The 14,110-nt window shown below is 42.7% G+C and overlaps 1 protein-coding gene across 9 annotated transcripts in view; it reads left to right on the top strand.

The window, feature by feature from the left end:
* The window catches only part of MRTFB (myocardin related transcription factor B), a 185,497-nt gene that overhangs the window by 92,287 nt on the left and 79,100 nt on the right, over window positions 1-14,110 (top strand). Inside the window, exon 1 of one of the 9 annotated variants that reach the window (XM_081819989.1) lies at window positions 13,676-14,081. The exons of 7 other annotated variants lie outside the window; for them this stretch is intronic. In XM_081819989.1, the coding sequence (XP_081676115.1) occupies window positions 13,961-14,081 (121 nt within the window). In that variant the 5' untranslated portion in view covers window positions 13,676-13,960. Of the gene's footprint in view, window positions 1-13,675; window positions 14,082-14,110 lie in introns of those variants that run through there. One more of the 9 variants, XM_081819992.1, reaches the window with a different exon arrangement.

The following is a 14,110-nucleotide window of genomic DNA, read 5'->3' as shown; positions in this document are numbered from 1 at the left end:
CCCCCCCCCCCCCCGCCCCCAGCCTCACCAACAGAACGCGTTGTCTTGTATTTTTGCCACCAGGTATGTTGGTGTAATTTTAATTGCCTTTCTCTAGCTATGAGTAAGGTTGAATGTTTTCTGGTATGTGTAAGGGCTATTTCAGAAACATTTTTAGAGGAGAGAGTGAATTAACTACTCATTTCTCAGTCCAGTTTTAAAGAATAAATTTTTATGTTGGAGAGATCAGCCCTTCCTCTTCAATGTGTTTGTTTTGTTTTGTTTTAATGTGGCCAAGATTTACCAGTCTTTCCTTTTATTGCTTTTGGATTTGGGATCACAATTAGAAATTTTCCCTATATCGCAGTTATAGAAGGGTCTCATCAATATTTACTTAGAGTACTCAGATGGTTTTTGTTTTTTTTTAAACCTTGTAACCCATGATCTACTTTGAGTTTATCTTTATCTCATAAGGCTCTTTCTCCCTCCCCTACATGGTGCTTTTTTTCCTCTGGGTTTTCTCGGTATGCCTTGGGTATTTTCATTTTTTTCCCCAAATGAGCTTGTCATATCAACTTGTCTAGCCCCATTAAAAAGCTTGTTGGTGTTTTTATTGATATTGCATTAAATGTGTAAATTAACTTAGAGAAAAATGGCATTTTTATGATGTGGTATTATCCTATCCAGGAGTGAGGACTGTCTGTTTGTTCAAGCCAACTTTGGGGTTTTCCAGGAGTTTTAGTTTACTCCTGAGCATTTATCTTCTTTGTTGCTCTTATTGATGGTGTTTCCTCTACTTACACTCTCTAACCGCGTATTGTTTGTGTGTCTAGAGGCTAGCGATGGCTCTCTGTGTTTGCATGTATGCTACTGGCAGTTTGCCAGGTTTCTTAACTATGTAAATTTATGTATTTCATCAAATTTGGGGGATTTTCAGGCATTATCTTTGCAAGTACATTTTCTGTCTCATTTTCTCTCTGCGCTCCTTCTGGAACGCCAGTTGCTCACAAGATAGACCTTATGATATCATCCATGGGTCATGGAGGCTCTGTTTTTTTGTTTTTAAAATCTTTTTTTCTCTGAGGCACGTAGTTTATTTTCATTCATTTATTTTTACTGATATTTTTAAATGTTTCTCTGATCACTGCTTTGAACAAAAGCCATAGATTCTGGTGAGAAGTCCCTTCATTTCAGTTTATGTTTTTCCTCTTCTCTACTACTTATTAGGAGATGTTACTAATTTCCAGGTAGACAAGGCCTTTTAGTTTTTTTTTTTTATTTTATTAATAGTTTCTAGTACTACTACGTTGAGATCAGTGTGTTGTGTATTTTTTTTTTTAATTTTATGGAACTTGCTGAAGTTTTCTTTATGCCCTCTATGTGATTTTTTAAAAAATATTCCATGTGTAGTTGAGAAGGTATCTCCTCTGTCATCAAGGTAAAAGTTCACTACATAGCAGTAAGATCTCCTTACTGGTTGTGCTGTATATCCTTTCTTATTTTTTGTCTCCCTCATCTGTCTTGTACTGAGAGAGGCAGATTAAAGTCTCCTCTTCCTTGTTTCTGTTGGCATCCCATTGCTCCCCCTGTGCTTTTTATGTGTAACAGTAGTTATGTTGTTTTGTGCATAGTCATAGCTGTTCCGGACTCCTCATTGATTATGGTGCTTTGCGTTAAGAGGTGTCCTCTTTGTCACATGCAGTGTTTCTAACTTGAATTCTGTGTTTTCTGTGTTCAGGATCACTACCCCCCACCACCACTATCCTGGTCTGTAACACATACGAGTTCACCAAACTCACACATGCCCGTTAGTCACAGCACACCAGGTCACACCTCTGGTACGCATCTGAGAAATCACTCAGTTATCACACATGGGCTTCATTTTATTTATTTTAATGGATGAAAGGGCTCGTTGGCGTTAAGTAGGGTTTTGTTGTTGTTTTTAAGATTCTTTAGAGCAATTCTGTTGCCCAGTTGTTTTTAGAGTTTAGACACCCACATAAATAATTGCATTCAAGTTTTGTAAATAGAGACTGTTTCAAAATTATCGTATTAACATAAAGGAATTTCTCTGTTCCCATAAGTACCATTGTGGGCTTAAAAAAAATTTTTTTTTAATTTATCAAATGTAATTGATATCCAATAAGCCGCACATATTTTAAGTATTCAACTTAAGGAATTTTGAATTCACCGCAATCAAGATAACATTTTCATCACCCTTAAGAATTTCCTCAAAGCCCTTTGAAATCCACTCCTCTTTCTTCTGCAGTCTCCAGGCAACCACTGGTCTGCTTTCTGTCACTATAGATTACTTTGCATTTTCTCAAATTTTTTTAGAAATAGAATCATAGATACAAGTGGCTTGGTTTCATTTGGCTTCTTTCAGTCAGCATAATTATTTTGAGATTTATGCATTTTGTATGTTATTCCTTTTTATTGTGGAGTAGTATTTCATTGTATACCAAAATTTATTCATTCAGTCACTTGTATATGCATGGTTATTTGCAGTTTGGGGCTTTTAAAAATAAAGCCACCAGCGTGCCTGGGTGGCGCAGTCAGTTAACTGTCTGACTCTTGGTTTCGGCTCAGGTCATGATCTCTGGGTCATGAGATTGAGCCCCATGTTGGACTCCATGCTGATCATGGAGTCTGCTTTGGATTCTCTCTTCTTCTCCCTTTGCCCCTCCTGCTCTGCACGCCCCTCCTACTTGTTCATGCCCCTCCTGGTCATGCACACGTGTGCTCTCTCTCTCTCAATTAAATCTTAAAAAAAAAATTAATAAAATTAAAGCTGCTGATAAAGTTCCTTCAAAAGCTAAGAATCCACCTACTATCCAACCAAGCCTTTATACAAAAAAAAAAAAAAAAAAAAGGAATTCAGGGATGCCTGGGTGGCTCAGTGGGTTAAGCATCTGACTTCGGTTCAGGGCATGATCCCGGGGTCCTGGGGTTGAGCCCCAGGTCAGGCTGCTCAGTGGGGAGCCTGCTTCTCTCTCTTCCTCTGCCCTCCCCCCCAGCTTGTGCTTGCTCACTCTCTCGGGCTCTCTTTCTCTCTCTCAAATAAATAAAATCTTAAAAAAAGGCAAGGGGGACTACAAACATCTACCCAAAGATTTATATATAAATGTTCATAACAAATTTATCCATAGTAGCTCAAAACTGGAAACTATCCATATGTCCATCAACAGATGAATGTTTAAACAAAATGTGATCTATTCATACACTAGATTACTACTTAGTAATAGAAAGAAACCAGTTGCTGATACATGCAACACCACAGATGAATCTGAGTCATATCTCAGTGAAAGAATTCAAACAAGAAAGACTACATATTGTATGATTCCATTTAACTGAAATTCTAGGACGGGCAAACTAATCTCCAGTGATAGGAAGCAGATCAGTGATTACCTGGGGCTGGGTATGGCAATAGGATGTACTGCAAAGGGGCAGGAAGAAACTTGCAGGAATGTTGAAAATGCTCTGTATCTCAAATGTGACCATAATTTCACAGCCCTAAGTCTTCATCAAAACTTGCCACTAATATACACTTTAAATTGATGTATCTTGGGGCGCCTGGGTGGCTCAGTTGGTTAAGCGACTGCCTTCGGCTCAGGTCATGATCCTAGAGTCCCTGGATCGAGTCCCACATCGGGCTCCCTGCTCGGCAGGGAGTCTGCTTCGTCCTCTGACCCTATCCCCTCTCATGTGTTCTCTCTCTCTCATTCTCTCTCTCTCAAATAAATTAAAAAAAAAAAAATTTGATGTATCTTACTGTCTTTATACCTTAGTAATAGTGAGTTTTAAGTGTCTGTCAGAAACAACCAAAGAAATGTATCAGGTGGTTTTAGTGTATTTTAAGGAAGATGCTTATCATCCAGCCTGGATTGCTGAATGTAAGAATTTTGTCAATTAAGGAGAGGCTTGACCATGTGAACACGATTAAAATACCAGAACACATCTCATAGGAAATAAAAAGTTGAATGAGATCAAGTTCCAGCTTTTGAGGACTTGTAAAATCTGCTAATATGGGGATGGGATATCAGAAACGTGCAAAGTATCAGTAGTTAAAAACATCCAGTCTTTCTCAGCCAGGTTCTGTGAGAAAATGAATTCCTACCAATATGATTAGAGTGACTGTTTTCTCAATTATCCCAAGGATGACATAGCTAATGCCATTTTCCATACATAGGAGGGAAGTTAATACAGTGGACACCTTTGGGCATTAGGGCTTAATTCTCTCGAAGAACCCATTGAGAAAAGCTAGTAGCCTGAAGCCTGCTGCCTAAGTTAAAAATATCTCTTCCCCTCCTTAAACGCTGTGTAGCTGGACAGGTTACTTCACCTCCTGGTGCCTGGGGGGAGCTGGAGACAGTAGTGGATAGAGTTCTTGAGAAGAGTGATCTGAGTGAACGTCCGTAAAGCACTCAGCACCATGCGTGATGCTCGTGCTCAGGACACAGTCAATGACCTGTCACCATTAGTGCCCAGAATTGGCAACATCTCATTATCATTCCAGAAGGTTCAGTCTCCCGTGACGGGTGCCATGAGCGTTCAGAGTGAGCAGAGGAAAAAGGCCTGACTCTTGGGGGTTGCTGAGCCACATCCTGGAAAGCTTCTGAAAATTTCTGAAAGTGATTGATACTGCAGCTAGTTCCTGAAGGTTGCCTGAGTACAGTCTCCATCAGAGACGGAGAATTTCGGGCAGAAGAAAAAAACTTGACTAAAGACAAGGAAAACCCAGAGCATTTTAGGGAATATTAAATAATTTGATTTAGCTGAAGTGTAAGGACCGTGTTGGGGTTAGTAATGCTGCTCAGGAAAGCAGGGGACGGAGCACTGATGGCTTTAATGCCAAGCCAAGAAATATGAACGGAGTTAGGTAGGTAGAGGAGAGGCCGGATGAGTTTTGGTTGGTCCAATGGCATTGATTTATTTATTCAGGCAGCATTAATTCAGCAGTCATAGTGTCCTGGACATTGAGGCTGCACAGACGAGTATGACAGCGTGGGTTGGCTTTTAGGTGCATTGTCTGGAGCTGGACCAAGCTGAGGTCTAGGCTAGCTCATCACTTGCCATTTGTTTTTGTTGTGTTGTTTTGTGTTTTTTTTGATCTTTGTTTTTCCGTTAAGTCAAGCAAAGACTATCTTATAAAATCATAGATGAGTTAGTCCTGAGTATAACACATAATCTTAAAATTAAGGATATCTTAACTGCAGAAGGAAAACTCACTTAGAAAGTGCCAGTTAGAAAGCAAGTGCATGATGATCTGGAGGTAGAGTTTGTGTTTATATGTGCGTTGGTGGGTGTTTGGAGTTAACGGTTGGTACCAGTGCAAAGGATGAGACTAATAAGGGAGAACATTTAGAAATAATCAGAATCTTAGGAGGAGTACAAGGGGAAATGCAAGTATCTTAGTAAGTACAAAGGATCCTAGAGAAGTATAATTAATTGATCAGTTTTGTAAGTAGGTGAGAAGGAACTACAGCCCTAAGCAAAGTGTCTGGATTCCCCTTGGCAAGAAGAAAGATTGCTTCTTCACCAAAGACAGGAGATAGAATGGGCGTGGGAAGGTGGAGTAGAGCTTATGTCTGAAGACCTCAGTATTAGTAAATCTAGGGGCCCACGCTACTTGCTGAGAAAGGTAATATAGTGTGGTCTTGAGGAAAATGGGAATGATTTGAAATAGTGTCACAGTTTAGACTCAATAAGAGACAAAGGAAACATTATGGAGCATGTGTGAAGGCATGACATGATTTCATATTGGATTTGGGTAGTCATCTTGCCTCTTTTATCTCCACCTTTGTCAGGACTCCCAAGATGGCCAAGTAGGATATCCAGTCAGATGAAGTAAACAAAGGCAAATGTTTAATTTAATTGTTCAGGATAACGTTGTGGAAGCCAAGCAGCAGAGTAAATGGGTCTGCTCACTCCATTTGAGTTGTATGATGAAGCATGTTTCACAGACTTAAGAAAGTTTAAAACAATTACTAGAAGACTTAATTTTTATTAGTCTCACATTGCTGAATCACACACAACCATCAATGAAGTATAAACTTGTGCTTAGGAGCACTTAACTACGAAACAGAAATGCTTCTGCATATTATTTTAAAAATCTACAGAGCTCACGAAATTCCCGTCAGTGTCCTTTGCTGTGCCATGATGCATTTTTGCCCCCGTGTGACTCCTGCTGGACCCCCCCCCAACTGCCACAGCGGGGCTTTAAGCGTGGGCCGCCTCGGGCCCTGTGGGTGCATTTCCCCTGCTGCCCACTCTCTATTCACACCGCTGCCGGCTTGGCGTACATTTTCATAAAGAACTCATCCAAGAATACATCCTTGGATTCTGAGATGATGTCCCAGCATTTGTTCCACTCAGTTCTCAGACCCTGTGGCCGACAGCGTGGCCATGGTCAGTCACCTGGGGGCACTTTTTCTATTTCATTATTCCAGTGAGGTGAAAACGTATCAGCAAGGTTCTCTGCATATATAGAAATATCAAATTTAATCTAATAAATGAAATCTAAAGTAGTAGGAAGACACCAGAAGATATTAAGTGCCAAACCAAAGATCTGTGAACTGTGTCCGCACCCCGGGGTGGCCTGCAGTGGTGGCGGAGGGGCGGGGGGGGGGGTAGGAAATGGAGAACACGTGTGTGGTTAACGTGCATTTATGTCTGCACGCGTGTCTGGCCAGAGAAACCCTAACCTAGCAAACACACAGCCATGCAGGATAGCAGACGACGCAGATCGTGCCAGAAAGGAGTCCGACCAGACTTCACCATTTGGGGAGTGCGCGTCATGCTTGTTTTGCCGGGTATCTTACACGTGTCTGTTCCCTGATTTTCATAATCACAGAAAACAGCTATTGTCATATCGGTGTTGTCACCACATTTCTGCAGATGAGGCAGCCATGGCCCAGAGATGTGGCTGCTTTTCCAGGATCTCGTGACTCTCACCACCGAATCGCGTTGACCTCTAAAGTCGTGCTCTTTCCACAAAACCATCCTGCCTCCACGCTTTCCTAAATCCATCTGGGATGTCATCACCCCCTGAAATTAAATTATTGGTTTTTCTTAATTACATGCCTTTGAAAATCCTATGTAAATTTAGTAAAAAGGAAAAAAAAAACCTTACAGGTTTTTGTTTTTGGTGAAAAGAATGTTGGAGTCAGAAAGCCAGGACTAAGGATACATGCTCACCACCAGGGTGACTTCAAAATACATTATTTCATATCTGAACTGCAGTTTCTTTCTTTTTTTTTTCTTTTTAATAAAACAAATGTCAGTACATGTTTCCCATACCTCAGAGCTGCTGAGGATCAAAAGATTTTCAGGATCCACAAAAGATATGTTAAATTCACTTGTGATCTAAAAATCATTATCCCAGATGGCGAACATTTGTTATTTTCTCATGGAGGGTTTCCTGCCTACAGTTCACTCTCACTCTTATTACCTTACTGTTTCTTCCTCAGCAAAACAGGACACATCGGCTTTCTCTATTGTAGATTAAGCATTCTCAGCAGGAGCACAGATTGGTTCTTGGGGGAGAGGCAGAAAAATCACACCTTTCATGTTTAAGGCACAGATATACATACAGCACATAAATGGACATGTAGCCAATCTGTGGTGTTAAAATTTCGTGGAAAGTGATGAGGAAAAATTGGGTAAAGAGTCGGGCCATAGGGACGATGATGCAAAAAAGGTGGAGAAACACTCCTGCGGAGTTTTCTTATCCCACCGTCACACTGACCGTGACTTAGCGGCGTGTCTTCCCGTCTTTGCTAGGATGTGCCCCTCCCACTTTTCAGTCCTCCCTTCTGTCTGCCCTTCTCCCTTGTCTTCTGTAACTCAGAGTCCAAGGAAGACGACTCAGAAGAGACATAATCTAAGGACGACTCTCTGTTGTAGATCTGCGTGTGTTCACAGGGATCTAGAAAGCTTGGACGTGGAGGAAGGATTTGAAGGACTCCTTTAACGCTGACAAAGTGTGTGTGTCATGTCTTCATGACCCATCCTGCGGCTGGGGGGCGGGGCAGACGGCCCCAGTCACCTGCGTGCAGTCGGAGCACCGCAATGGAGGGGTGCCGTTGGAAGGTGCCGGCTGTGAAACGCGCTCCTCTGCCTCCCCGGCCGTCTGCCCCATCCCACAGGAAGTTCTCCTGGCTCCCTCAGGGCACGGCTTCCACAGCACACCATGGACGGTCCCATCCCGGTCCTGGACAGCCTGGCCGAGGTGCAGCTCCCGTCCTCAGAGAGGGGAGAGTACGCCCAGCAGGGCCGACCAGAAAGATGAGCGTAAGCACGCGTTACAACCCAAGTCACCAGGCTCTTGTGCCCAGTTATGCTGCAATACGTAATCGTCCAAATCACTGATGGTCCTTCAAAATTTTACTCTTAGAAATAACAGAAAAATGTGCCCCTTCTCCTGAAACAGTGGTTTCCATAGGGCTGATTTGTTCAACTCTTTATATCTGAAGTACTACACACTTGATACCGTGTATTTAAAAAGTAATAAAAATGAAGGACTTTTAAGATATGCTGTCTGATTTCGGAGATCACCCTTTGTCCTTTTTTTACCAAAAAAAAAAAAGTCTTAATCACCAGGATTCTTAAATTGGGCTTAATAATTATTAAATTGTTGGGATTTACCATAACCATTTATAGTTGTCTAAAGATAGAATACTTTTATAGTGGTTTTATAATTTTAAAAGGGGGGGAATTAGGGATCAAATACGTATTTTACTAAAAATATGGTACCCATGGGGAAAACTTGAGGTGTAACGTGGATACGTCCGGTCTAGCTGCATGGCTTCTGGAACACTGGCCCAGGCCTCGTGGAGGCAGCCCCGCGGTGGGCCCACATCCGCTCGGCGGGAGGGCTACTGGAGGGCCTGGTTCAAAGTACCAAGATGTGGGAGATGAAAGGAAAAGGCATCTTCTCTCAGTCCCGTGTCAAGAATGCTACAGGAGAAGCACAGCTCAATATTTAGCAATCCGTTTCCGTGCTGTTACTGATTATCGTATCCGTCCCCCTCGGATGCTTTTACGTTGGTGAAACATTGCGCAGTTGGTAATATTCTCAGGTCTCTGCTTACTGCGGTGCAGCGTCATCTCAACCGTATCTTTTTATCAGCAGCTTTGTGAGCATATATTGAGACTGCCAAGTTTTCGTGTAGGTCCCTTGAGCCATGTTTGTTTCTATTCCGATTCCCTGAAGCCTTTCCTGGATTATTCCTAGTCTCCAAGCCATAGAGTTTTTCTCACGCTTATTAAATATCTATGCTTGGAGTACTGGGAAAATTGACTTGATTTATGGAACTCTCTTTCATACGAAAACAGCTCTTTTGGGTGTGTGTACACACAAACACTGTGGAAGCAGATTTATCATAGCCCAAATGACTTTAATCACCTATCCTTTGAAGTTCAATGTCCCACGTGACAGCAGAGCCAGACGACACTGAAGATGATGTAGCACGTGTAGTACAGAACAAGGACAGACCTACTGCAAGCAGTTCATGGGGTAACTCTGGGCTGCTTTTACTCAGAATACAAGTGCCCTTCCTCCCTTCATCCCTCATTCAATCCAAAAGACATTATGGGGGGCTGAGCAAGGCAGCTGCCCTGTGGGAGTGGGGGCAGCAATCCAGGGGAAGGCTTCGGAGCCCACTTGGGGTGAGGAGACATCTGCATAGGGTTTGGTATGGCAGTGACAGTAGTGGGATGAACAGGGTATCCACGAGTGGGGTGGCAGAGACCGTGGGAGACAAGATTCTCGCTACAGGAGAAAAGGGTTACAAATACGTGAGAGAAGCTGAGAAAGAACCTTTGGCATTGGATTGGAATTAGAGGCATCAGGGCGAACTTGTGGTTTTCAACGTATATATAAATAGAGATGTACATACTTAAATATAGATCCGCATTTACATCTGTTAATACAGAGCCGTAAATATGTGTGTGCATGTATGTTCACACACATAAACTCACAGACATATTCCTTAACTTTCTACAGAGGAGACCTGGGAACACTGACACCCTAATAGCAATGAGGACACCTGCTATTGAGTCCTTGGTTTCTCAGCGGAGCAGGAAAAATAAAAGATGAGCCTGGAATACCTTGTACCAGAAAGTAATCAAGTGCTCAGAGAATGGGTCACGACAATAAGAAACTGAAGCCAGCTTGAAAGGACTCCCAGTGGCCAAATCTGGAATAATTTGAGCATCAAACTAAAGGGTAGGAACATGCTATCACCCATTGCATAAAATAGGAATCCTTGAGTCCGTGGTGATAGAAATAGGTACCATAAACCACATAAAGGAGATTCTTCTTCTTACAGTATAGGATGTGCCACTAATAAACGTAGAAGGAATGATAAATTTTCAAAGTCACTATTTGGTGGCCATCCTAGTAATAAATAGTTCAGTCCCACAAATAATTCATTACAAAGAGAAAAACTAACTTTACAATGAAGAAACTTGGCCAGTACCATCTTAATCAGTTCATCAGAATAAATATTATCAGTTATAGGACAAATTGGATTTGTGCACCACCCGATAGGATACAAAGAACACATCCCTGCCCCCATGGTATTCCTGCCAAAAACACTCCTGCCATAACCTGAGTCTGATCATGAAGACACACCAGAAAACTCACGTTGAGGGCAATTCTACGAAATAACTGGCCTTTAATCTTCACAATTTACAGAAAGAAGAGTCCAGAGAGACTGAGGATCTATTCAAAAATGAAGTAACACTAAAGAGAGTTAAAATAACTCAGGGCCATACGTGATCCTGGTCTGGATCCTTTTGCCTTTAAAGATGGTGTTGGGACAATTAGTGGAACTTGAGGGGAGTCTGTGGTTTAGATGGTGATCAATTGGTGTTAATTTCCTGATATTGATGGTTATATTGGGGTTTTATAGGAAAATGTCCTTGTTTGTAGGAGTTCACACCAGAGCACTTAAGGTGAAGAGGTGTCATGTCAGAGCCTTCTCGCAGATAATTCAGGGGAAAAAAATGTTCTGTGAATTTGAAATTATTTAACATTTTTTAAAAAAGCAAACTAAATGTTTTTTCAGGCATATTCACCACTAAAGAAATTATTATTTTCTCTCAAAACTACAGAGACAAGACTAGATATAAACCCACAGCAGGACAATGTGTTTCCTTATTGAGATTTTTTTTATATTTATCAGATGCAAAAATAATAAGCTTACAGAGGATCCTTAAAAGAGAACTGTTTTATTTTTTAACATACTCAACACACACGCACACAGTCGGTTAAAAAAAAAAAAATAGAAGTGGCTGGTATAGCTCTGTATGTACCCAGGTTTCTAAACTTGTGGCCTAAACACAGTTGGGTGGGGTTTAAAAAGGAGCATGCTGAGCAAGAGAACATTAGGGTTTGTTGTTCTTGTTGTTCTTTTTGCAAAGTAATTAAGAATGTAGGCTCTGGAGCCAGGCCGCCTGTTGGGAATCCTGGCCACCACGTAGAAGATGGGCGACCTTTGACAAAAATAGGTCAGTTTTTCTAGGCCTCAGTTTTCTCATCTGTGAATTATGATAATGTTGAACCCCCGGGCCTGGCAGCAGGACACATGAGGTGACTCATGAAAAGCACTTAGACTGGGGCACCCTGCAAGCGCTAAATAAAGTTGGCCATTGCTGCTCTCAGGAAAAGTGGAAATGTTTTCATGAGAGCATTTTAGTATGGTTATGTTGGCCCTCCTTCTCCCTCACCAGGAGTAGAATTACCAGGAGGCCATAAAAGTCACGGCCTCTGCTGTTAAAACCTGTCCCAAGATCAAACGAAAGCCTGGAGACAGAGCATATTCTAGAGGACAGCAAGCGTTGTGCAGTAGGAGAAAAAATCAGGCTTTGGTTAACTCAGACTGGCTAAGCTCCAGACCTGCCACGGAGAAGCTTTGTGACTGTGGTCCTGGTCTGTAAAATGGCTATAATGTACCAATAATCATCGTGGTCAGAAGGGGCTCTTGGGGGTTAAATGAGATAAACTTCGCCAAACTGCTAAAAAGGTGACTGACCTAAAGAATGTCCTCAGAAAACAATGGTTACTTTTCTTACTCCGTTAAAGATGCAGGAACAGTCAATGTAGGAGAACAGAGGCCTTGGGATCAGAAATAGTAGCAGAGCATTTGAGTGCATTTTCGAGAAGTGTGATAAGCTCAGCGCTGTTTGTTCCTGCGGGGGTGTGGACTCCCAACACTGGGCTTACATTGCTTCAGAAGGAATTTCAGTTGACAAGAGCCATGTCATGTGTTGTGTAATCCCATTCTCAAGAGACGCTGGAGAAGAGTAGATAGCTATCTTTCTACAGCAGTCCGGGTTGAGTGCACACCAGCCCCGGAACCAGGGACAAAGGACAGAATCTTCACCCAGTCCCCATCTGTGTTTCAGTGGTGACAATACGGGTTTTTCTGGCTTTGACAACGTAAGCCTTTCTTTGTCGCATAGAAGGATCATGTCAGATGCACATTCAAAATGTATGTGTATATTTTCTTTTGAAGAGAAAATGTGCTTCCTTTAGAGAACATTTCATCTAAAATTACTACTATTGGGCAGTGATTGAGGACTTCTTTAGAATTTTGAGTATTATGAAAACAAGTTTTCCAATTGCAGCTTCTCCTGCTTTAATTCGTTTACTTAATCATGCAACATGTATTTATTGAAAACTAATATTCCAGGGACCCTGCTAAGATGTTGGTTGTAAAAAAGTGAACAAAACATATCCCTCATGGAAAAGGATTCCATCTACTGCTCTTACAACCTCTCATGGCTTTTCTGGGAACCCTTTGCAAAGGAGCATACTTTGAACCTTTTTTTTTTTTTTTTTTTAATCAGCTGCTTTTTGGCTGTAGCTGCGGGTAGATATATATTTGATGTGTCTGAAAACAGGCTTGTCTCCACATTTGCCTGGCGTTTGCCATACCTAGAGATTTCCTCCCAGCAGCATCCCTCATGTTCAGTGGACAGCAGTCCGTGGCTTGCAGGAGACGTGCCCAGTGTCGCTAGCTCACGTGAAATTAAGCTTGGGCTGGTCGCCGGCTGAATCGGCTCTGAAATCGAGGCTCTCTTGCCATCTCTGCTTTTGAGTACATGGGAGGAGATTTTTCCTGAGCACAATCATGGCGATGTTAAGTCTGTCAGCCGACTAGTGGCACAGAGGGAAACTGCAGCTCAGGTCTGAATTGGTGACGGCAGAAAGCTGCAATTGCAGTACGTGTCCCTGTTACAAAAAGCGCTGGCTCTGCCAGGAAGAGCCGGACGCCACAAAAGAACTTTGGGAGTTCGGTGCCTCTGTCATTAGGCAGTTACTCTGGTAGCGCGCTTATTCGGCGCGGTCCCTCTGCTGAGAGAAGACCCGCTTCCTTCCGATGCCCTAGACTGCCGTTTGTTTAGCTGGAGAACTTAATGAGTAATGAATGTGCTCGTCTGGCTGATAGAAAGTATTTCCACAGCCTGCGGCTGTGTTTATAGAGAGCCGGAGAGAGACCACAGGCAGCAATTTGTCTTCTTAGGTATCAGCAAAGTCTTTTCTTTTAACAACTACAGGATTTATTTTTAACTGCTTGACTCAGTGTTTGTCAGATGATTCGGACCATCAAACTGCAGATGGAAGTACCCAGCGCGCGGGGGAAGCTGGAATGGCAAGGGGAAGGGGGCTGGCTGGGAAAAGGGGTGGGATTTCAGCATCGTGCCTCCGGGGCTCTGCCTCCCAATGTGGGAGAGAGTTTAGGGCTTCCAGCGGCATGAGTGTATTTGCAGGTCAGGCTGGGAACTAAAGGGGAATGGCTGCCTTCAGCTGCTTAAAGACATAATTGCCCAGTGATTGGGGTCTTGTGAGGAGGAACCCAGGACCCAGGATCCAGGGACCGGGGACCAGAGTGTGCTGAGCGCTGGTCTCTGCTGCGCGGCAGATTGCGCTTTGCTCCTGCTTGATGCTGCCTGTCTCCAGAAGCCTCTCACCATGATCGATAGCTCCAAGAAGCAGCAACAGGGCTTCCCAGAGATTTTAACTGCTGGGGATTTCGAACCATTAAAAGAAAAGGAATGCCTTGAGGGGAGCAACCAGAAAAGTCTCAAGGAAGGTCAGTCTGTCTGTGGACAGGGGCAAAAC

The sequence above is a fragment of the Leptonychotes weddellii genome, chromosome 5 (assembly GCF_054177405.1).
Source record: "Leptonychotes weddellii isolate Sample4059 chromosome 5, ASM5417740v2, whole genome shotgun sequence".
NCBI classification, from domain to species: domain Eukaryota; kingdom Metazoa; phylum Chordata; class Mammalia; order Carnivora; family Phocidae; genus Leptonychotes; species Leptonychotes weddellii.
The sequence above is the reverse complement of the archived record's forward strand: the minus strand, read 5'-3'. Positions and strand labels throughout refer to the sequence as shown.